At 43.6% G+C, this 22,172-nt stretch overlaps 1 protein-coding gene across 2 annotated transcripts in view; it reads left to right on the top strand.

Moving 5' to 3' along the window:
• The window catches only part of PEX14 (peroxisomal biogenesis factor 14), a 70,646-nt gene that overhangs the window by 13,148 nt on the left and 35,326 nt on the right, over positions 1–22,172 (top strand). Inside the window, exon 3 of one of the 2 annotated variants that reach the window (XM_015882386.3) lies at positions 18,528–18,612. The exons of the other annotated variant lie outside the window; for it this stretch is intronic. Coding sequence (XP_015737872.1) covers positions 18,528–18,612 — 85 coding nt within the window. The remainder of the gene's footprint in view (positions 1–18,527; positions 18,613–22,172) is intronic. 2 annotated transcript variants of the gene reach the window in all.

Raw genomic sequence — 22,172 nt, 5'->3', positions numbered from 1 at the left:
GCAGCATGGAGTGCTGTGGCACAGCGCACTGCTCCCAGCCCACCACAGCCTGTTGCTTCTGGTTAGGGAATAAAAACCACCGCCAGTGGCTGATGGAAGGCAGAGAGTTGAAGTTTGGGTTCTGCTCGCAGTGGGGATGGGGCAGTTCTGTGTCAGTGGCAGTGCTAGGAGAAGCCTCGTTGTCACTGCTCTGAGGGACTGCTCCTGTGGTCTACATCATTTGTTATTCTCATCTGGAAAGAACCAGGTTTGGGGCTTTAATTTTCAAATTGAAGGTAATGCTTGTGAAAGGCAGCTACGTGGGGCGCCCAGAGTGGCACGAGGAGATGAGGAGAGCTCAGTCCTGCCCTCTTGGATGCCTGACTTCCCTCTGAAGCTGCCAAGAAGGATGCCAGTTTTTCCATTTAGTTGACTGTTGTATAGACCTTAAAAGGGAAGGTTTTAATGCAGTTGGCTGCTGTATAGACTGTTAAAGGGAAGTTATTTATTTTAACTGGCTGCCGTATGGATTATTGCAAGGGCATTCCTTCAGCTGCAGCTGCTGTATTGACTAGTGAGCATGCCGGGCCGTATTGCTAGTAGCTGTCATATTGACTGTTACAGAAAAGATCTGTATTTAAGCCATAGCACTGCACTGGGATCTCCCAGGCAGGATATTAATGCTAATTCATCTGCTCACCCCCTGCTGTGAGTGTTATTTGTTTAAATCTGTAGAATCCCACAGCGCGTTTATATCCTCGCTAGAGTGAGCTCCGCTCCCTGTAATTATTTAACATTATATGCTGATATAAATTGTAACAGTTAAAGAATGGTAATGAGTAGCAAAAAAACACAAACTTAACCTTAGAAATGGCAGAGTCAGCTCTTAAAACAACAGCCAGCAACTTTCGCTGCTCCCTGCCTTTTCCCAAGTCCATATGCACAGTATTGTGCATACATTACGTGTGTGCGTGTGTGTTCATGCTTGCACTGGCAGCTGTGCCAGGCAGGGCTGTAATTATGCAGAACGTACTGTGAAACTTATGCACACACTCGCAATTACATACAGTGCCTACGTACAGCAAGTTTTATCTCTCTGCAGCTCGGCTTCTTGATGGGTTGCTCTGATAGGTGCTGGAGCGGGGGCTGCCATGCTGGGAGGGTGCCGGGGTCGGCGCAGAGCCGAAGGGTGTCACTGTTGCTCCGTGCAGGCTGTGCTGCCGGTGGGTTTGTCTGGCAGTAAAAGCTGGACTTTGGAAGTAGTATTTTTGGCTATAAACATCTACAGCATTCACACATAATTTATATGTAAAGTGCATGTCCATGCAGCTCCGTTTATGTGTGGGTGGAATGAGTGGAGGCAGTTCCATTGTGTGTTAGCTGACTCTTTTCTCCCAGTTTCTCTTGCCTGCTATAGCATTTTTGTCCCAAAGTGGCATGCGGGGTGGCCAGCTGCTGGTGAATAGCTGTTACATTCTGCTTCAGAGACTTCTGCTATTCGTCAGTGGAGGTGACCTGATTCCTGTGTGAAATCTGCCTGCAAACATAAAAGTAGGGGCAGGTTTTTAATTTTAGGGGGAAAAAAAATTACAGTGTGCACCATTGTGGTGGAGAAACTGCAAAATTACAGTTGCTGTAGATTTTTTGAAGGCTTTCAATGCTGTCGGACTTAAAAGGTACCATAAGAGCTCATTAACAAAACAGGTTTGCATGCAAACAGTTCATCAATACCATATGGAAACTTTCACCGATTGAAAATGGAAATTAGAGAGAAAACCCATGTAAATAGCAAAGCAAATGTGTTTTGAAAGGACTTCTTTGTACCCTCCGTCCCTTCTGATTTCAGGTAGGGAGTAGAAGCCGGCGTACAGGCTGAGCTTGTACTTGATTTGCAGAGCAGCGTGATGGTCGGTTGGGCTGCGTTGGCAGCATGGACCTGTGCCAGACTTCACCACAATTCATACTGTGTCAGTTTAATAAATGCACTACTTAAATTATGAAATTACAAAAGAAAAAAGAGAATGCACTTATTCAGACTCTTAATACATTAAAAATAAGGCATTAAAACACTGCCTTTCTTTTTTTTTCCTTCCAGAATCAATAATGAACAGGAAGGGTTGTAGACATTAACAGTCATGGACATTCAAACTCTTATACATAAATTATCTTAGAAAAATGCACATAAGACTTGAATAATGTAAATACATTAATGCATTTAATAATTTAAACATTAAAGCGCATGCAGGAATTCGTGGCAGAAGCTGTTCTGAGATAAGGAACGGTCCTGGAAGTTGTGTGTCCCAAGATCGATGGCTGGTTTCTCCTTGAGAAACTCTCAGGGGAAGTCGAGCTGTGCAACTGGAGTGACCGCCTGGCCTACGAAATCCAGGGCGTTCAGCAGCTCTTCTGCTTTTCACCTCCCATTCTCTTACCTCCATGTGCAGGAGCACTCACATGCTGAACACCCCATGGTCTGGAAAAGGCCAGCGTGCATTTTGACATTTCTCTTTTGCATGTGTGCTGCAGTTTGACTGTGAATGGGGTGAAATAGCTTCAAAGAATATCTCAGCTACATGTAGAATCCCACCAAACTGGCTGTAGGGGGTCGCAGGGCTGTCTGTTTCCACACAGGGCAGGTAGGGAGAACTGTTTGGATGTTATCTGGGCTCTGATCTACCTGTTCTCTTGGGAGACGGAAAGGTGGAGTGCTAAGTAGGAAGAGCAAGGTGGGGATCCTCGTCTTCTAGGGCTTTGCATGGACCTGTAATTCAAACTGCATCCCAGCTGCTGGTGTAACAGTGTCAGCTGGGGAGAGGGAGGCTTGGGGAAGTAGTGCTCTCCAGGAATGCTCATCTCATTCTTGGAGCCCTGAAAACCAGAAGGTTGTTTCCAGCGTAATAGCAGCTAAGGGGTTTGTTCAGTTCTTGCCTTTGCTCTCCTTTGGACTGAAGCACCTTCAGGGCTGTAGTAGTATCTAACTGGCCTGCCAGGGACCCCCCGTGCCAGGTGTTTTCCTGAGGTTTTAGAGCTGTGTAATTTTTGCTGATGTAATTAGGTTTGAAAGGTGTTGCAGGAACCCCTCGTGCCATATCCCATGGCTCACGGCCTTTTCTTTGCCTTTTCTGCTGGGAAGAGGACAGGTGCTTTGGAGGTCATTGGTACCCCACCTTCCCACTCACAAAGTGATGTAAGTTATCCTGCTTAGGCCTAGATACTGAAATGATGGAACTAATAAAAAAGAGCTTAGTCTGATCCCAAAGGGAGAAGAGTTGGGTTGGTTAATTAAAGGAGCCTGGCACAGGGTACCTAGTAATTATAGGTGCAAGAAGTCTGAATTTGAAGAGAACAGTACAGCTGGAGAAGGATAGGGAGGCACCCAGAACTCTGCAGGCGGTGGGCAAGAATGCAGCAAAACCAGATCTGGAAATCAGACTCTGGCAGAATTCCTTGGTGAGTTCTTATTTATGCCATTTTTTAATGAGGAGCTGAATCTCTCCTTATGCATTTATGTTTTTGCATGCGCATGCGTTCATATGCTTCCAGTTACACCCTATGGCTAGGAGGGTGATTTTATTAAAGACCAGAAGGGTGAGAGACAGATGTTTTAAGAGACACAGATTTTGCCTGTAGTGGTTTGGAATAATTAATGCTGACTGCTGCATTGGTTACATTATCAATGATGCTACTGGGTCTTTATCTTGGGCATCATCTCAACACCTATGAGTCTGTATCACTGTAGGGCAGAGCTTTTAAAGGCAAAGGGGCTGAAGCCACCAGGACCAGCTGGGAAATTGCTTCTAAACTCTTATGTAGATGCAGGGTGGGGAACAGTGCTATGTCATCACCTGCTCCTCTTTATAGTTAAGTTCCTTCAAGTAGTGTTTCTCAAAGTTAGGTTATGACCCCCACAGGGATGCAAAGGGCTTCAAAGGAAGTCACCAAGTTACTACCCAGTAAACAGCTTTCAACTCTTAATTGCTGTCAGGAGTTCTGTTTCTCCTAGTTTGAAGAGTTAGCATTTATTCCGGTAACTCTCATTTTCCTGAAGGAGTTTGCTGCCATTTCAGCCTGAGGAATGTGGGATGAGCCACCAGGATAGATGAGTGCAAAAGGGAGTCAGACCTGCCTAAAGTTGGAGATGCGATGCTTTAGCAAATGCTATTTTCAAGGGACAAGATCTGCAAATGTTCCCTGAAATGGGTCTATTAACTTTACCTGATGAAAGATAAAGACAGTTGTTTTGTCCCCAGTGGAGTTCTTGGCAGTCTCCATCTGGGGAAGGTAGGACTGTCTGTGCAGAAAAGTATCATTTGTTTCACTGCTCAGGAGTAAATAATGAGTGTAGGAGACTATAGCTCTTGTTCCACCCTTACGGCTGACTTGCTGTATGCTGGTAGATGGATCACACTAGAAAATGGAATGCCAGCTCTGAACAAGAAAAGCACCAATTTTGTCATGGTAAAGAAGATGTTCTGCAGCAGATAATGTGAGAGCCTGACTTGTGTACTGACTTATCTATGTGCTCCTTGGCTGCTGTAAGTGTAAGACAAACATCTACTTGGGACACCTTTTTTTTTGTTTTTTCTTTTATATGTTACAGTAGAATAGGGGAATGTTTGTGGTCAGCTCACGGGAACTTAGAGCTTCTGATCACCTGCATCAAGCCAGAGCTGAATACCTTTGATTTTCCCATTGCGAGCAGTCAGCACCCCTGTGTGCCTGGAATACATTGTGAGCCTCCCACGACTCAGCGGGAGATGCATCGATGGTGGTAGGAATGGGGTGTGTCCTGTGCACGTGGGAAGCTCCTGCAGGGGATTTTTCATAATCCGGGGCCTGTCGAGGAGAGGACTTGAGTGATGGGATGCTCTGGACGTGGCCTGCAGGGAAAACGGAGGAGTGGGTGGGGATCTCCCTAGGCTCTCACGGCTTAACGGCCACATTTAACTGGATTTAAGAGGCGTAAGCATTTCTAGTAAGTACTGCTATATCACAACCTGCTTTCTGCTTTTCCAGCTTTGTCTCCATGGGGGTATTCCATGCATTATCCCATTTCACAGCCTGAACTTTTGCCCCTATTTAGAGGATTACATGGGGCAGAAATGTAAGAAGAAAAGGAATCTTGCCACTACCCCACCCGTTATCTCTGTAACTCCGCATCTGTCTCGGTGTCAGCTCTCACAGGGGCCAAGCCTTCTGCCTTCCAAAACCTTGCTGTGAAATTGCTGATTCAAGCAGGTAGCATCTGTAGGACTCCTTGCAGGATAAACGCCCCTTGCTTGCTCCCGTGGCACTGGGATTTCCTCTTTGATTTATCATGCTCAGGTCTGCTAACGCCCCTTGACATAACTGGGCACTGTGTGGTGGTGTGAAGGTCACTTATATATGTCGTATTCGTTTCCGGAGACGTGGTGGGAGTGTAGGACAACTGAAACAACATATCCTGCTGAGAAAAGGAGGAAGGATAGCATGGCTCTTCCTTTTGCAGCCTCTTGTGGTGGGATGAAGGTTTTGACAGCCTAATTCAGCATTTAGGGGAAGATAGAGCCAAGCAGAAAGGTTTCCCCCCACCCACTCCTTACAGCCCAGCTGTGACAAACTGTCAGATAATTAACAAATCAAGACCTCCTATTAGCCTTGTCCCCGACGCACTGAAGCAGCTCCTATGTTGCATGTGTCCTTTAGCAAATGTCTGTACTTTATGGCTACAGAGTAAGGCAGTGAGATTGCTTCAGAAAGGCAAAGGGTTCTGTAACGTGTCAGCGTGCACATGTTTCCAGGAGTGGAAGAAGTTGTCTATGAAAGAAAATGGTAGACAGTGGGTGGGAGAACTGTGCTGTGGCTGGATGGAACCTACCGTAACTGCACAGCATAGCGGTATGGGGTGTCTTCTGGGAATAAAGGAGTGAAAGGCGTGTGGAATCATTGAGTCCTTCTGATTTTTACAGAAAATGACATAAATTGAAACAGCAATTGATAGGGTGGGTGGCTGGTTGTTGTTTTGTTTTGTTTTACTGGACTAACCGAGGCTATAACAGTTACATGCTGAGAAATGTGGTTTGTAGTAGAAAAAGATCTAATGCTAAGACCTTAGTGTTATGTTGTGGGTAATACGTTGGTGCCCTTTTGTTTCTGTCTTCAAGTTGTTGAAGCATCATAGATCAGCCTCAAGTAAGTCATCTTTGCTTTAGCTCCACACATCTGAAGAATGAGGAAGGCTGTCAATATTCTTCTAGTTCAAGATGTTAAATACAACCAAGCCATTGGCTCCAGAGCCTAACGCATGTTAAAGGAGAGAGTGAGATCTAATTGCATCAAAGCCACTCTTAAGTTCATGTATGTGGAGCCCATCAAGCTGAAAGCATCCAGACAGCATCTGCTGTTATCAAATCACTCTTGAGCCGAGCTAATTAAAATAGAGCTTCATTTTTCTGAACCATTGTTTGGCAGGAATTCGAAACAGATCTAACCCAATTTCTGTGTGTTTATGAGCCTTTATTATATCAAAAGTACTTTTCTGTAAATGTACAGGGCAGTGTTAAATGAATTGATCCGCACTGTATCACTGTAGATGCACTATGGACTTCCTAATGATTTCTGTTCTATTTTTTTCCAGATATACCCCAGAAAGCTTGCTTTGTCCCTTATCGTGTCATCTTCTTTCTCTCTTTTCCTTTCTGTCTTACTCTCAAGGAAGTAAATGTCCTTGTATTCCTTTATTCACATCTTCCTCCTCCACTCTGTTGGGATTTTTGGTATTATTAAAACATTTCCACATTTGCTGCCACATGCAAATGCAGAATAATAAAGCAGGACTCTTTATACTCCAAACAGGAGCAGAGGATCTCTCACCACAGATTCTTACGCAGTGCTCATCCCTGTTGATCACAAGGGAAGGAGAGGAGGGGAATCTAAATGTTGCTATGTTTAACCTGTTTGGTATAGTGGTTTTTTCCCTTCTTTCTCTCTTTTTTTTAACCATTTTACATTTCAACATGCAGATCCCAGGTATCACCTTCCTCTTTATAATTAGTACCAAATACTAAAGTTAGGAACATAGAAATTGCTCCCTGAAGACGGGTGGTGCTCTGGGGCGTCTGAAAGCCAAGTCATGTATATTTGCTGCAGAAAGAGAATATCACACATAGGGCCAGTCAGTCCTGAGCATGTGAGTGGAAAACAGTGAAGTCACCAAAGAACTGTTTTGCTGGTAGCCAGTCCTTACAGTCTGAGCACCCTACGTATCATACCGATAAGGCTTGAATTTATTTCTGAGTAGTGGGTTCATATTAAGGAGAAGGATCTTAAGGTTTAGCTTTAGATTAAAATCCTTTCAATGATCTGTCAGGAAATCTCCCTTAAAAGGTAGTAAAGACTTCAGGACTTATAAAAATAAATGGGCAAAATACGGAAAAGTAAACAGGAGAGAACAGCCCTGCAATAGCTGAAAGACAGGAAATGAGGCCTTTTAATTTTTCTGTACTTTCTGTGCAGTTTGAGGAAATTTGCTTCTTCTAACTCGATTAAATCACATCGGAATGGAATTTCAGTGCATTATATTTTGCATTTAATGCAGGCTACTCTGAATGTGTGTACTCAGCAACTCTGTGTGAAGCTTAAGAGCAGCATGCATAGATTGATACTGGAAGCAAGTCTGGCATTTTGCTGTAAGCAAACCAATGATAAGGTTCTGTGAGATGCCCCCAAACTTAACAAGTGTTATCTCATGATCTGGGGTTTTAGAGAGATGAAGAAAATTGTTACGCAGAAGGTTGGTCTCCTGCTCATTGACTGTTACCCCCTTGTGACTTTAAAGTGTGTTAAAGTGTGACTTTAACACTGACAAAAAGCAGCAGGGTCACAGGATCCAGAAAAACAAGGCCTTGGTTGGAGCATAGGCATTGCACTGTGTGCTTTGTGTTGAGTCTGGTAAAGGAGATTGAGGTTGAGGGCACTGCTGTGAGGGACTTGGCTCACCTCGCTATTTATTCATCCCCTCTCTTGTCCTTTGAGCCCACTGAGGTGGGCAGGAGCTGTCTGTCCACCCACCAACAGTGTTATCAGTTTGCCAGTGAAGGGCTGTGATAAAATGCCTTTGAGAGAGGAATTTTTGGTAGAACGCAGCAATGGAGGTAAATCCTGATTCCCTTTAATGGAAGAGTAATTCAAGCAGTATTTCTGGTCACATCACAGTGAGTACAGAATGAATGTGTGGTATCTAAGAATATCTCCACGGGCTCCCCAGCGTTTCCTGCCCCTGCAGTAGTTGCTGTGGCTGCTGCTGCAGAAGGAAGCTTGCCATTCTAGCAAGAAGCACACGTTCTCTTTCCATTTTACAACAACAACAACAAAGTCGAGCATTTGGTCTAAGGATCCAAAAGCCCAGGAAATGCATCTCTTGGGCTCCTCGTCAATTTGGAACCTAATGAAATATAGAAAATACTCAATAAAAGCGCCTTTATTACTTTAAATGTTTAAATGTGGAGTTTTTAGCCATCAGGTTAATGTTTTTGTATCATTTTTTGATTTGATTGTGAGCACTTTTCCAGGTATCTCTACCACTTGAGCACTAATTGGATTTCCACAGATAAACGGTGCTAGCTGCAGCCCTTACATCACTGTGTTTTTACTTCATCATCATTTTATTTGTTTTTACTGTAAAGGTTAATAAATCTTGGTATGTTTAGTGTATGAAACAAGGCAGGCAGGCTAAGAACTGCAGCGTGGAGGGGTGAAGTTTATATGCTGCCTTCTCAAATCTGAGGGGTGGAAGGAGAAGCAGTGAGCCTTCTGTGGCATGTCTAATGGGCTGCTGGGTGTGTTAGTCAGCCAAGTGGTGCTCCATAATCCTTAAGATAAAAAGCGTTGATCTCTGCGCTAGTTCTCAGATAGAGCTGTAAGGCATTTGAATTGGGTTACCATTGATTTAAGGTGGGGTGAGGACTCGGTAGCATGGGTCTGCTTAAAAAGGGAGATGTGGAAATTATTTCTTTTTATTTAATATTTTAAGGAAAATTCAAAGCTTTACAGTTGCAAGTACACCTGAGTTCCTGCTGGATTGTAAAGGAGGATCATATAGAATTCCTTAACTAATCAAATGCAGATTTTAGCTAAGATTTGGACTGCAAATAAATTTCAGTAGGAATTGACCAGAGTCCCACACACTTGCTGTCACCTGTTTGTGCAAGAAGTCATGTATTTTTTCTACCAATCTCATGATTTCTTGGAAGGTGGGTATGAATTCCTACCATAGGGGAGCTGCTACAGCATCACCCTCAGCATCCAGCAGTGTTCAAGCCCTTGTTGGTCTGATAGGGTTAAAACAGTATATTTGAAACATTTCCTCCCACTTTTGGACTTTGTAGGCTTAACAGCAATTGATTGAACAGCCTGTTCTTGAGCCAAAGCAGCTGTGAAGGCTGAATCTTCTTTCTTCTGTTACAAAGCCAGAGTGCTGCTGTGGATCAGCACGGCCCTGAGCTCAGTGCCAGCGCTGCTGCAGAATCCAGCTCTCCATGGTGCAGCAGTGACTGTCCTTACCTTGCTGCTGGTCCCTTGCTGTGGTGTGGACCCAGATTTCAGAGAGGTTGCTGATGTTCTCTGCAGCATTCATCAAGGAAAAAGCTGTTTTCTTTTTTTTCCTGAAGTGAGTAATTGTTTATTAATTTTTCAGCACATAAGGCGTGTAATTATGATAGTCCCTGACATGTGCTGGCTGTGCCAAGGTTTAAGGAAAACAAAAACCAGTAGAACTGCAATTTTGAACCTCTGATTTTGTAGACCTTCCCGGTTTGAACCCAAATTTCCATGTCAAGAGTAAGCAGGAGCACCCTGACTTAAGTGTAATTAGAACTAATTCTCTTAGACATTTTAATTTAGTTTAGGATAGAGGGAGTCTTATTCGAGCATTTCATGTGAGAGAAGTTGGTGATCAGCGTGCGTGATGTTTTTGTGCATGCAGCCTGCTGCATTGGAGCAGCATCCTGGTTTTTTCCTGCCACCTATATGCTTTGTTTCTTTAAACAGTGAATGTAACATATCCGTGCAAAATGCCAAATTGACCCCATGGGAAAGCAAACTCATTCTTTGTAGAATATTAATGGCTTGGGCAGCTCCGGTGGAAATGTTCCCCATGTTAGCCCTTATTTTGTGTTTTGCTCCTGTTCTAGAGGAAGCATCCTCCAGAGGTGACAGGGAAGCTCAGTTGCTTTTGAAACTGCTCGTGCTTATGAAGGAGAAATTCTGTGATGTGTGCTTTTTTCTGTTGAGAACTGGACAAAGACAAGGGACGCAGCTGCTTTTGAATCTATAAAATTATTACATTTGTAATCCCTATAGATAGGCAGCTTTGGCCAATCAGATTTCTTGTCCCTTACTTACTTTTTCCCTTAATGGGGCAATTAACAGCAGGAACAAAGTGCATGGTCTGCTCAGCCTTTATTATTTGTGCGGCAATAGGAGGCCAGTTGCAGACCAGCACCAGGCACTCTGCAAACACAGGGTAAAAAGACAATTCTTGTCCCAGAGAGCTCTAAGTACAATATTAAATTTACATTAAGGTCCTCCAGTATTCTAAGCCTTTCTCCTTTTGATATTACTTCCCAACTGCTGTGGTTTGCATGATTTATTGGGCACCTGTCACAATTTCTAGCTTCTTTCGTGTTTCCAGCATGAAACCTTTTGTTTGCTAGGTTCTGATGATCCAAGTAGTTTCCTCCTGTACCTCCTTTTGTATTCCCAGTTTTGGGTCTTCCATGCAGCAATGCCAGCACAGCCAATTGACTTCAACCCCAAGAGTTGGGGTTTTGTCGCAGGAGGGAAAGTGCTCTAAGCTGGATTTCCTATGGAGCTATTTAAGGGCTCTCTGAAATGGGATTCTTGCAAAGAGAAATTCAAGGAAGCTGACTTTTCATGTACATTCGAATTATTTCAGTCTGAAGCGCCTTTGCTGTCTTCTTCCACAGATGGGATATACTTTCAATTCTCTCGCATTAAATTTCAACCATTGTATTACTAGCATTTGCCAATCTCTTGACTATGGAATTAGAAGGATCTGAGTGAGTCTGAACAATGATCCTGTTCTGCTGCTTCTCTTTGATTGATGTGGCCTTCTGGAGCCTTCAATAGCCGCTTTAGTACTCGGCACAGTTGTTAGATGTGACACAGGCTTCCTATACTTAAGTCATCTTCAAGCTCCCTAGCATGTGAATGAAGCTCCAGCAGCCCTTGTCTGCCCTGCAGTTAAAAGAATGGAGATGTGGCAAATTACTGCTTCATGTTTTTTAAGCTGTGTGTGTGTGAAGATAGCAGGGTGAAAGGTTTCTTTCACCAGTGGTTTTAAGTGAGCTCCCCAGGACTGGCCATAAGGGAAGGCGAGAGCTGGAGGTGCTGCCGTCTGTTCCCCTGAAGACTGTGTCATGCATTTTATTTAGTTGTAGAGCCACAGGATGATCTCACAGTTCTGCTGTAGTGAGCATCTTGGACACTGAGTCATTACATTCCTTTGGAGTGATTCAACTCAACAACTTGACACTCGCATTAATTTTACGGCGCAGATCCCTGAGCTTCCTTCTGTAAGCAGGGGGGAGCAAGATGTGTGAATTGGGTGCTGTCCTGAAAAGGCACAACATCACGTTCTCTTCAGTCAGTTCTAACCTTTCACCATCTCTCAGCAGCTTTCCGAGGTTCTGCTGAGTTCCTCTATTAACCTGATGTAGCACACCGGCTTCACCCACGCTTGGAAGCTGGCTGTGCTACCTTCTTGCATGAGATGCTGACCTTCATGTTCTATGTGCAGGGATCCCATAGGCTCAGCTCTGAGGTTACTGCCGTTTTTGTGTAAACAGAACTTCAAATAATTTGCTGCCCGCTGGATCGCAGGCATTATCTTCCCTCCCCCCATCTCATCGTGCTGTAATACCTTCTTTGGTGGTACTGGTGCTTGTAGGAAGCTTGCAACTTCATTTTAGGCAGGAGTACAAAAAGGGGATTTTTTTTTTAACGTTTACATTTCCTCTCAAAGCCAGATCGTATCTTTCCTTCTCAATTAAAAATTAACTCTAGAAGAAATGCTGGTGTTACTTACAGGTTAACATTGACTGCGGCCACCTCGTCAGTTTAAGATGCAGGGTTTGCTGCTGTGCTTGTGTTGCTCACAAGGTGTTTTCCCATCATTTATCACTGCCTGCAACAGTTGATGTGGGGTTGAGGCTGGTTTTCCAGTGTCTCATTTGGGGATGCTCCTTTCAGAGCTACAGGCACACACAGCACGTTCTCTGCCTATACGTACAGTTATTGTGTGCTTCTTTTCAAGCATGGCAAAGGCTTCTTGTTCTCTGTAGTTTTAGGAATGCATTACCTGAACGAGTATTATTTCTGATCAAAAGAGAGGAATTTTGTCAAGATGTTCACCCTGTTCCAAATTGAATCAGAAGAAACTGAAGATGGCAGAGATATTTCACTTTGAAAGGTGACTACTACACAGACCAAGTTGCTCCTTTTCATAAGGGCTTTCATTCCATATATCATCGTGTTTTAAGAGAGACTTGGGTCAATAATACCATGCTTTAGAATTCCCTAAATACATATTTACACAATAGACCTTAAAATATATTAGTCTATCATGTCAGCTCCTGTACACTTCTATCAGAGATGTTTTATGTCCTTAACATATGATACAATAAAACTTTATTTTATGTAGCGTTTTTCATACAAATTGTATCCTGAAATGCAGCGTGGGGTTAAATAAGACTCTCACAAGGTTAAAATTAAAGAAGCTGGAGGACGCAGGGAAATTAAGGGGTTTGCATGGGAAATATTTACGTAAGTGAACAGTGGGAATCTGGAGGGAGAGATTGCGGAGCCGGGAGAGCACGGCTGTCATACACACTGCGTGCAGGGTCCGGGGAGGGCGAGGGGGTGCGAGGAGAGACGTGGGGAGGTCGGGAGCGGCTGGGGGGGAGGAAACGCGTGTTGCTTCTGGAACAAAGAAACCGAGAGCGGGGATGTGCGGGGACCCTCCGAGGGAGCAGCAGGAGAGAAGGGAACGGCTGTGGAAGGGAGGGAGGGCAGCCGGGCTCGGCTCGGGCTGCTGCCGCCCGCTCTCAAAACGGCGTTTCTTGGTCACCCTGCGAATGTAAATGAAGCGAGGTTTTTGTGTATGCGATAATTATAGATAAATGTATTTAAAGTAGATCTGGATTTTGTAGTCCTCGGGAAAAAGAGGAAGAGTAATTTTTTTTTTCCCCCCCTCGTCCCTGTCATGTGTTCATTTTAATGAGCAATTTTAAAAAATTGAAAATAAAAGAGGAAAATGAATAGGTGTTGAACCAGCCTGTGATATGTAAATGCCAACTAGTAATTACCTAAAACCTCAATTTTCTTTCTGTTTCATCTTGCAAAACATTTCATTTCCACCGAGTGAAAACACTTCATTTGGGCCCGGCTGCCGGAGCTGCGGCTCGTCTCGGCTATAGGGGGAGTCGTGGCTCCGCGCTGCGCCCCGGGGCGAGCGGCCGAGGGGCGGCGGGGGGCGACCGAGTACGGAGCTCCCCGTGCGCTGTGCCCGGCGCCCCGCGTTGGCCCTTGGTTGTTCTTGCGAGCCCTTCTTTGTTTTCTTTCTCCTCTTCTTCTTCTTCTGCCCCTCGGGTCCGGTTTGGATCTTGTTCTTTTTGTCCTTTCTGCTTCTGACTGAATCTCGCTTCAAGTTTATATTCGTTTTGCTCTTCGCTCTGTTTTATGTGAGGGCTTTTTCTTATTTCAAAACTTTTCTCCGCGCAACCTGGAGATGTGCCAAACTTTGTCATTTTCTGAGTTATCTCACAGGAGAAGCAGATTGTGCCCCGATTTCAGTGGAGCTGTAGGAGCTTTGGGGAGTTCCTCTCCCTGGGTGATCCCTATGGGGGAGCACAGCCCCAATGGGGCACCCACAGGGCAGCACTTGGAAGGGCTCACCCTGCGAGGAGCACAGCGGTGTCCCAGGACTCGGCCCCGTGAGCTGTGCCTGGAATTGTGAGCGCAGTGCCTCTTTAGTGAGATATATGGCTTCATAATTAGCCCCTTGCATTTTTTCACGAGTGCTAGCATCAGCGTTCTATGATGTGTTTCTCTGATTAACAGCTGCTTTGCAACTATATCCGTGTGCCGCCGGTAACGATGTTTGTCAAGTTAGTCCTGACAGAGCACTGATTTCTTGCTAAAATGCGGCATTTCTGTTGGAAGGGGTTTTCTTGCTCGTCGCAGCGCTGGGCTTTTAAGTCAGCCCTTGTTAAAACGTAAGTTGGCTTTAGCCTGACGCTTGTTAACAGGATTCTGGGTATCTCCTTTGGAGTAGGAGTGCAGAAACCTTTCACAGACAATTTAATCTTCTGAGCCTTGCAAACGTACAGCCGTACACTGAGGGGGTGTTGCTGTAGGCTAATATATTGATCAGTTCCATTTGCCCTATGGCTGTGGCCTTCTGCTCTGGCTGAAATAGGCTGAGCGTTTGTTGATACTGCCATATTACTGTTTTTTAATACACTGGGAAAAAAAATTAATTCCAACTTCTTTTACATACGTCATGTATATTGCCAGTGTTGATTGCTTCCGCACATGTAATGTAAACTGTCTGTGCATAGTTCATGGCCTGTGCCGCCTCTGCTTAATGAAAAGAAGTGTTGCATTTAAACAGATACAGATCCACTCAGAAAGACAAAATACCATCCCCTGCAACGTATAATTCAGCCCCAACCTTTACATCACAGGTCATCTCAAAGTCTCAGTCTATCAACAAACGCTGTTTAGCAATAACCTACAGAGGGTTCCCAGCACTGGGAAATGTGTCAGAGCTTTTGCTGGCTGCACTCCCGGCTGCTTCCAATTCTCTTTTCTATGTGGACCTCTGTCACCAAACCCTGCGGAGCTTTTAGTGATGGGGGGTATTTTGTTTTCTGTTTTTGTCTGTTGTTTGGGGTTGGTGGTTGTCGGCTGTTTTTTTTTCTTTGAGATGGTAGGAAGGAGGCATTTGCCTTTGCATTTTAAATTTCACGGTTTATTTTTCTAACGCAAGTAACTGATAAAGTAGCTTAGATTGCTTTCCTGCAGTGCTGAGCATACTAAGAAATAAGGTTGATTTCCCCATTAGCACTGAAGGGAGGGGAATTAGGAACGAGGGACCTTGGCTGTATCGGCACAGTGCCGTGCTTTGGCCCGGAATTTCACCGGCTTGCTGCACTCCCACAACATCTGCAATAAAGTTCCTGTCTCCGTTTTATATCTTTGACATTGAAGGCGAATATTTGGCCTGAATTTATTCAATCTGGCCGGGAGCAAATACAATCGGTGAATAGTCGCATTCATCTCCTAATTAGAAAATCAAACTGTGGGATAAGACCTGCAGCGCGGTTCCGCCCACCGGCACCAGTCAGAACCCCATCTGTGAGCACCGTGGCACCGCAGGAGCAGCGAGCAGCGCACATCTCTGCAATTAACTGCCTCCTGAACACCAGCTACGCTGTTCTGTGCAGTGAAACGCGGAACAGATCCTCTAGATGAAACCAGTCCGCTGGCCGGGCTGTGCTGGCAGCCTGAGGATCACAGTAGTGATACAATGCACATTATTTGGCAGTGTCCTAATGGCAGAAAAATTCGGAGAAGCGTTACAAACGCTACAGAAATAGCACCCAGCGGTGTTAGCAGCTGAGTCAGAGCGATGTTTGCTGCATGGGCTTTTCAGGGTTGCATCTGCCCCCTCCTTTTTCTTATTCTTGGGTATGCAAAGAGAATGAAGGCTGCAAAGTTCCTGAGTGTGCATGTTAAAATTATTGGCATTTTGACCCGGCCGGGGTTGGTTCTTGAGTTGCTCACGTAGAGGAGATGAATGGGGGAAATGCAGAAGTTTCGGCTCAGCCTGCAGGAGGAAACGCAAACACAAATAAGGAGCGGTGCGGCCCTATCGGATGGAGGAGTTGGGGATTTCTTTCTATAAAGTTTGTTATTGCCTGTAATTTTATGTTGTTTAAGATTAAACACTTGGTGAATAATGCAGGAAATGATGCAGGGAAGAGATAAACCAGAAGTTTATTTTGGAGGGAATTTTACTACTGAAATGTTTACATTTTTTTTACTAGGCAAAAATAAGTTTTAATAAAGAGTTAGAATCAATAAAACGTTAAAAGGGTTGCGATTAAAATAGCACAATGAAAAATACCCTTCATTTCTTACAGGCTGCTTTGTGCTTAAAACCTGATAATTAAAGCTGAGAGCTCGCTGCCTTCCAGGTCTGCAGGCCTTTTGTGCCTGCATCTCCTCGCTGAATGTGGGAGGGAGTGTTGAGGAGTTCCTGAAGAAACAAACAAGTAATTACTGTTAGGAGGAAAGTGGGTTTGATATGTTCGTCTATCTGTTGGTTTGTTCATTTGGGCATCTTTCGTATTCAGCATATTACCTGAAGGTTATTAGTTTGTGTGCTCCGTATCCCTGCATCCGGCACAGCGATGTCGGCTGTGATTTGCCTTTCGCCCTCATACAGCCAGAGAGATCAAATACTCGTCGGTGAAACCAAAACGCGCTTTATGTGGGGTGTTGTGCTGTATGTAGTGTTTTATGGTTCAAAATCACCGCATGTAAACCTAAAAATAATGAAGGAAAATAAGAAAAGGGGAAGAATGAAAAATATCTGCTTCATTTTATCCCCCCCAACTTCAAAGTGCGCCGGGACTTTGTCAAATTCCCGTTAAAATAAATATGTCAATTTCATCTCTCTTCCAAATTCATTTATCATGCTTTTTTAAAAGGTGTTTTCTGCTTTACCTGATGTTTAAATTGGATTCTCTCGTTTATGCTGTTCTTTGCTGTATCCCCCATGTTTTTCTTAAATGAATTAGTAATGACAGCGTACTCCATCATACCCTCTCTACAGCCACTTTAAGGGAAGCCTGGTGATCTAAACCTTTTAACCTATTAAAGATGATTTTCCCCAATTGAATCAGACCCACCACAGGTGTAATAACTAATCATTTAAACTACACCTGCTATTATGTATTTTTAAGCCATTATGTGTGTTGGATAGATGATAATTCATGTTTATTGCATTGTCCAATGGATCCGTTTTGCCTACACTAGCCTGATTAATGTATTTAAAGAAATAAGAGATGCAATTTAAAAAAAAAAAAAAAAGAAAAAAAAGAAAGAAACATTGATGGAATGCACCGAGGAGTACATTGAAAGTGCCATTAAACCCATCAGAACTTTGCTCTCTGACCAGGAATGCATATTTGAAGGGTTTGATTCAAACACGGAATGAAACTTAGCGATTTCAATAGTGATGCTTGTTTTCATTCTCGTGCTGGGAAAAATTTGGAAAAACCTTTTTGGAACAGAATTCTTGGAACTATCTGAAGTTGAATTCTTTGAGAATTACCCAACACAGCTCCACCATTTTAGGAGAAGCCATAGGGCACAGTTTGGGGGCTGAAAAAAGCTCTTCTTTGGATCTGCATGGTTATTTTTAGCTAGAGGGGAAGGAATTCATCTCTTCCACCAGCTCACGTGGAAGGGTCCATCGCTGCAGAGCCGTTGACTTCAGGCAAATTATCCTCCTTGATGCCACAGCCAGAACAGATGCCTTTGTACAGAGGTAAATTGAATCAGCTGTTTTCCACCAGTGCAGCAACATGTAATAACGTGTGTAATCATACAGGAGGGTACGTGGAAGGTTGACCTCTGCCACATGAACAAAAAAAGGAAATACCTTCCACTGGCACTAAATCCTAATGCAAAAAACTGATGCTATTGTTGTTGATGCCGTTCAGTATTATCCCAGACTTCATCCTTTGTTTGGATAAGTGGTTTGTTTTAAGCGCTATGACACCTTAAAGAAGCACGTAGAGGAAGTCAGTCATTAGACAAAAATAATCTGTGATTTCTACCAGGGTGGAACATGAAGTAACCACTCGCCAAACCATTTATGTCATGAAAAGGGAGGGTTTTTTTTCTTTTTCTTTTTTTTTCTTTCTTTTCTTTTGTTGTTGTGTGATCCAAAACATGGGGAGTTGCTTCTTTTCCAGTCATGATGAACTAAGGTTTATTTATTGCTGGCAGTTCAATTGGAATGATGGCAGAAAAGGCCTGAATCTCTTAGAATCAGAGCAGTCAGATAAAAAAGTATTCTTCCTAGTAACAGCCTGTTGCTGTAGATCACATGTAATGTTTCAAGGCTGCCATCAGCTATAGGAGCCAGCCGAGGTAAGGAGATCACTATAAATGACAGAAACCTGCAGGAATCTTAATAGAGTCTTTTGTACAGGATGAGCTGCTGAAAGAACAATTCAAAAAGAAACTTCTAGGTTGAAACAGAGTAATTGTTCTGATGAGAGTGGGGCCACAAACTGGTGTTCATTGAGCTATTTCTGAAAGTTGGATTGGTGTCAGCTCCAGACTCTCTCCATGTGTTAGATGCAATGTCTTGCTTTGCAGTACAGAATGCATAATGAGAAGTATGAATCTGACCATTCCTAACTTCAATCTTTTTCTCTCTTCTCTTTCTCCAATTCTCCTGCCTTCATCAGATTGTGACAGCAGTGAAATTTTTACAGAATCCCCGAGTCCGCCAAAGCCCAATTGCAACCAGAAGAGCATTTCTGAAGAAGAAAGGTATGGACTCTTTAAGTCTGTGGTCTCCTCATAATGGGGGAGTTTGGCTTAGGGATAAAGCTAAGAAGTGTTGCTATGGAGTGTTGGATGCTGAGGACTAAGTGGGTAGTCTGTCTGAGAAAAAGATGTGAAGTTTATAAGAAATACCACTCTCTTTTCTTCCATACTGACTAGAGCAATATTGGCACCAGATGTGGAACTGTAAAATGCAGAAGACACGTTGGAAGTTCTCACGTTAACTATTAGTGCATGTTTTCTGAGATGAGGACGGTTTGGAGTTGTGGATGAGTTGATTGGTTCTGGCCTTGGTGGCAATGGCTTTAGAATAACCAGCTTCGAGGTGGAAAGGTCGAATGTTTCTGAAGAGAGCCAGGCAGAGGAGTGAAGGGCAAAGGACTTTGTGAAAACAAACAAGGTCAGGGTAAGGTCAAGCTTAGGGTCAATAAGACTTTCAGGCTGAAATGGTGAACGGCTGGCTGGGTTTACTTGTTTTCTGTAATAGAGACAGAATAGATCCTGACAAAGTCTGTGTTGTCTTGGACAGGTGGAATCTACCTTTTCCATTGCCTACTTTACTTTCTGATTCTTGAAGAAACTAGCTTTTGTTTATTATTTTTTAATATAAACGTGTTTTGTCAAGAGCTTACAGTGCAAGTCAGGTGAAGTTCACTCCGTATTATGTTCCCTTCCATGTTATGCTACATTTCTAGGACCATATTGCTTAAATCTTTAATGTAAGATGCAAGTAATTAAGACAGCCTTACCTTGGAGTTAATTACACGCACAGCGGAACACTTAAAGCAGTTGGAACGATACTCCAAACTTCAGAGGGGAGTGACCCATGTAAACACTGAAGATAGGAGTGCTACATCAAAGTCTATAGCCATGGATCCTGGGTTTTAGAAAGCAGAGAAGCCTATGGAACACGTTAACGTGTTTGAGGATATGAACTATTTATTGATATGCCTGAGACCTGATACCATGAAATGGAGAGTTGAAGAATATGTACCGCTCTGCTCATCTTGAACACCAAAGGACATAGAAGGCCATGGCAGTTCTGTGTTTTAGCAGAGTTGTCATGACAAGTAGTTCATGGGTACATCAGTTCTAATGTGACTGTCTCACTGCTTGTCCTAGTGCCAGTTAGAAAGTGTTCCAGCCATGTTCTTAGGTATGTTGCTTGCCCTGCCCTGCCATCAGGATGGCATTAAAATTTGGAGCCTGTTGGCCGCTGTGCTCCATGATTTTTTCCTTGAAATATGTGGACCTACAGGGAGTAATTAATCATAAAAGCTCAGGGATTTCAACTCTATCATCGAAGCAATGAAGCAAGGGAAAGCTGAGCCTAAAAGCTGTGCTGATTACCCGGGGTAACCTGATACAAAATCTATTGTTGCCGAGAGATCCTTAGCCCCCAGTATATCGTGCAATATTATAACTGCCTGATCTTCTCCTGTGCTGACAATGACCAGTTATTCCTCATTTTCTCTCTCAACACAGCTGGGTTAGAATTTCATTTGCAGAAGGTATTTAGAGCAATTTAGAGACAAATGTCTCTGGTGTTTGCTCTGCACTTCCCCACCGCAGGCTTCGCTGAACAGTTTTTAGTATCAGGAGCTCCATCTAATCTGTTTAATTTTAATAAATCCCTGACTGGGAGAAGAGGAAGGGTGGGGAGATGGAGGCAGAGAGAAACTGTGGCCCGACTAATACTTCTTATGAATTACTTGTCTAATAATTACTAAACAGCAGAAATGGTTTGGTATAGCTGTTTCTATGCTCCTGTTTGTTAATTAGCTCTCCTTCCCTTTGTGCTAATTATTTGTTTGAAAACTTAACAGTAGGAGGTGGGGAGGAGCAGGGTCCAGTCGTGCTCGTACCCAGCAGTCATTGGAAATACGGCCATATGGAATCTGAGCACTGAGTTTACAACGTGATTCTTGTCCAGTGCTCGAGAGCAAAGGGTTCCTGCTGTCATTGTATCTACGTGCTTCAGCACAGGGGGCAATTATTCCTGAAACTGTTGTGTTGTGGCTAAATCCCATCTGAGTAAATGAGAGATGACTTGGCTGTTCCTGCAGTCGTTGTAATTCCAGTGACTATGGTTATCCCCATTCACAGAAAGTTGGACCATCTCCTAGAGGAGTCTTCACTGCCAGTCCAGAAAGCATTTTAGAATACAGGAAACATTTAAGTTAAAAGAGTTTAAGTAAAAATAAACGTTGTAGGGAGTCTTGCAGAGCACGCAGAGATGCTCCTCTGGTTTCTTCCCAGCTGCTTTGGTCCAGAGTTCTTCCAGCAGAACATGCCACGTAAGAGAGAGCTGTGGCCTTTTTATGGCACTGGTTCTAGTTAAAAACTCGACCATGTGTCTGGGAATGCAGAGGGAGCCTCTGCGAGCTACAGGAGTAGGGCTGGAGAATGAGCTGTGGGTGACCATTCAGGTCCTGCAATCTTCTTGCCTCGGAAGTTTCCCTTCTGAGACTTGCACAGATGGTTCTGCTTTGAATTATGATTTCTTTTTCTTCTTTTTTTCTTTTTTAACCTAGAAATTCCAATCAAATTTTACTTTATTTTAATAGTATTTAATGTAGGAACTGAAGTTCTTACTACATTTCACCAGCTGCACTGGGTCTGTTCCTTACGAAACAGTAGTTGCAGCAGCTGAAAGTAGCCTGTCCTGGTTACTCATCACAGGTCAGGGGTTTGCTGAACTGCTCTCAGGAGCCTGGTCTGACTCTGCTGATGACAGTTGGGAGAGTGAGGGTGTCCTCGATTTGTAAAAAGGTCTTTCAAAAGTCAGATGAGATTTCTGTGTTGTCTTGAGCACTTTTAAACTCCCAAATACAGAGACATTAATGAGAAACATGAAGTTATTAGAATCATTTATCATTTTCTTTGAAGCTTACACTGGCATTTTGTGTAATTTATGACATTTCCTCCTTTTTATCATGAACTTCTTCAGATGAAGGGAAAAACAGCTGTTTCCCTTCAGAGTATCTGAAAGAAAAGAAAGAAAAAAAGATGCTGTTTGTTTTTTGTCCAACTCGCTGATTCTGCTGATGACATGCCACAGAATCAGCGGCGCCTTGGGAATAATTAGACAACATGTGGGGCTTAAACCCTTGTGGAAATGTGTCTGTCATCTAACTGTTGTGCCTCAGATGTCCTGTATTGCTCAGCTACCCATCCACTAACTCCTGTGGCTTGTTAATTTTGTGTATTCCAAATCTGTAACTTCTGGCAAGACAGTCAGGGTGGAAGTGCATAAAGCACATGGAGGGCCTTTATTTGGGGTGCAGGTCTTGTGGGCCAGAGAGAGGAATAACTGCTAGGTTGTAACTTCTTATGTAGCCTTGGATGAAGCATTTTTGCCTTGGTCGCTGGCTCTCTTCATTTGTAAAGTGAGTACAGCTGTGCCTTCCTGGTGTGGGATTGTGGCAAAAAGCACACAAGGAGCTCAGAAATGAGTTACAGGTGAGTGGAATTGCAGCAAGGAGAAGTAAATGTATCTTTGTGGAGTTAAATTGGTTGGGAAAGAGTCCGCTTGGAAGGCTGAG

This window comes from Coturnix japonica, chromosome 9, assembly GCF_054131305.1.
Source record: "Coturnix japonica strain WE chromosome 9, WE-NBRP24, whole genome shotgun sequence".
In the NCBI taxonomy this organism is placed as follows: domain Eukaryota; kingdom Metazoa; phylum Chordata; class Aves; order Galliformes; family Phasianidae; genus Coturnix; species Coturnix japonica.
The sequence above is the reverse complement of the archived record's forward strand: the minus strand, read 5'-3'. Positions and strand labels throughout refer to the sequence as shown.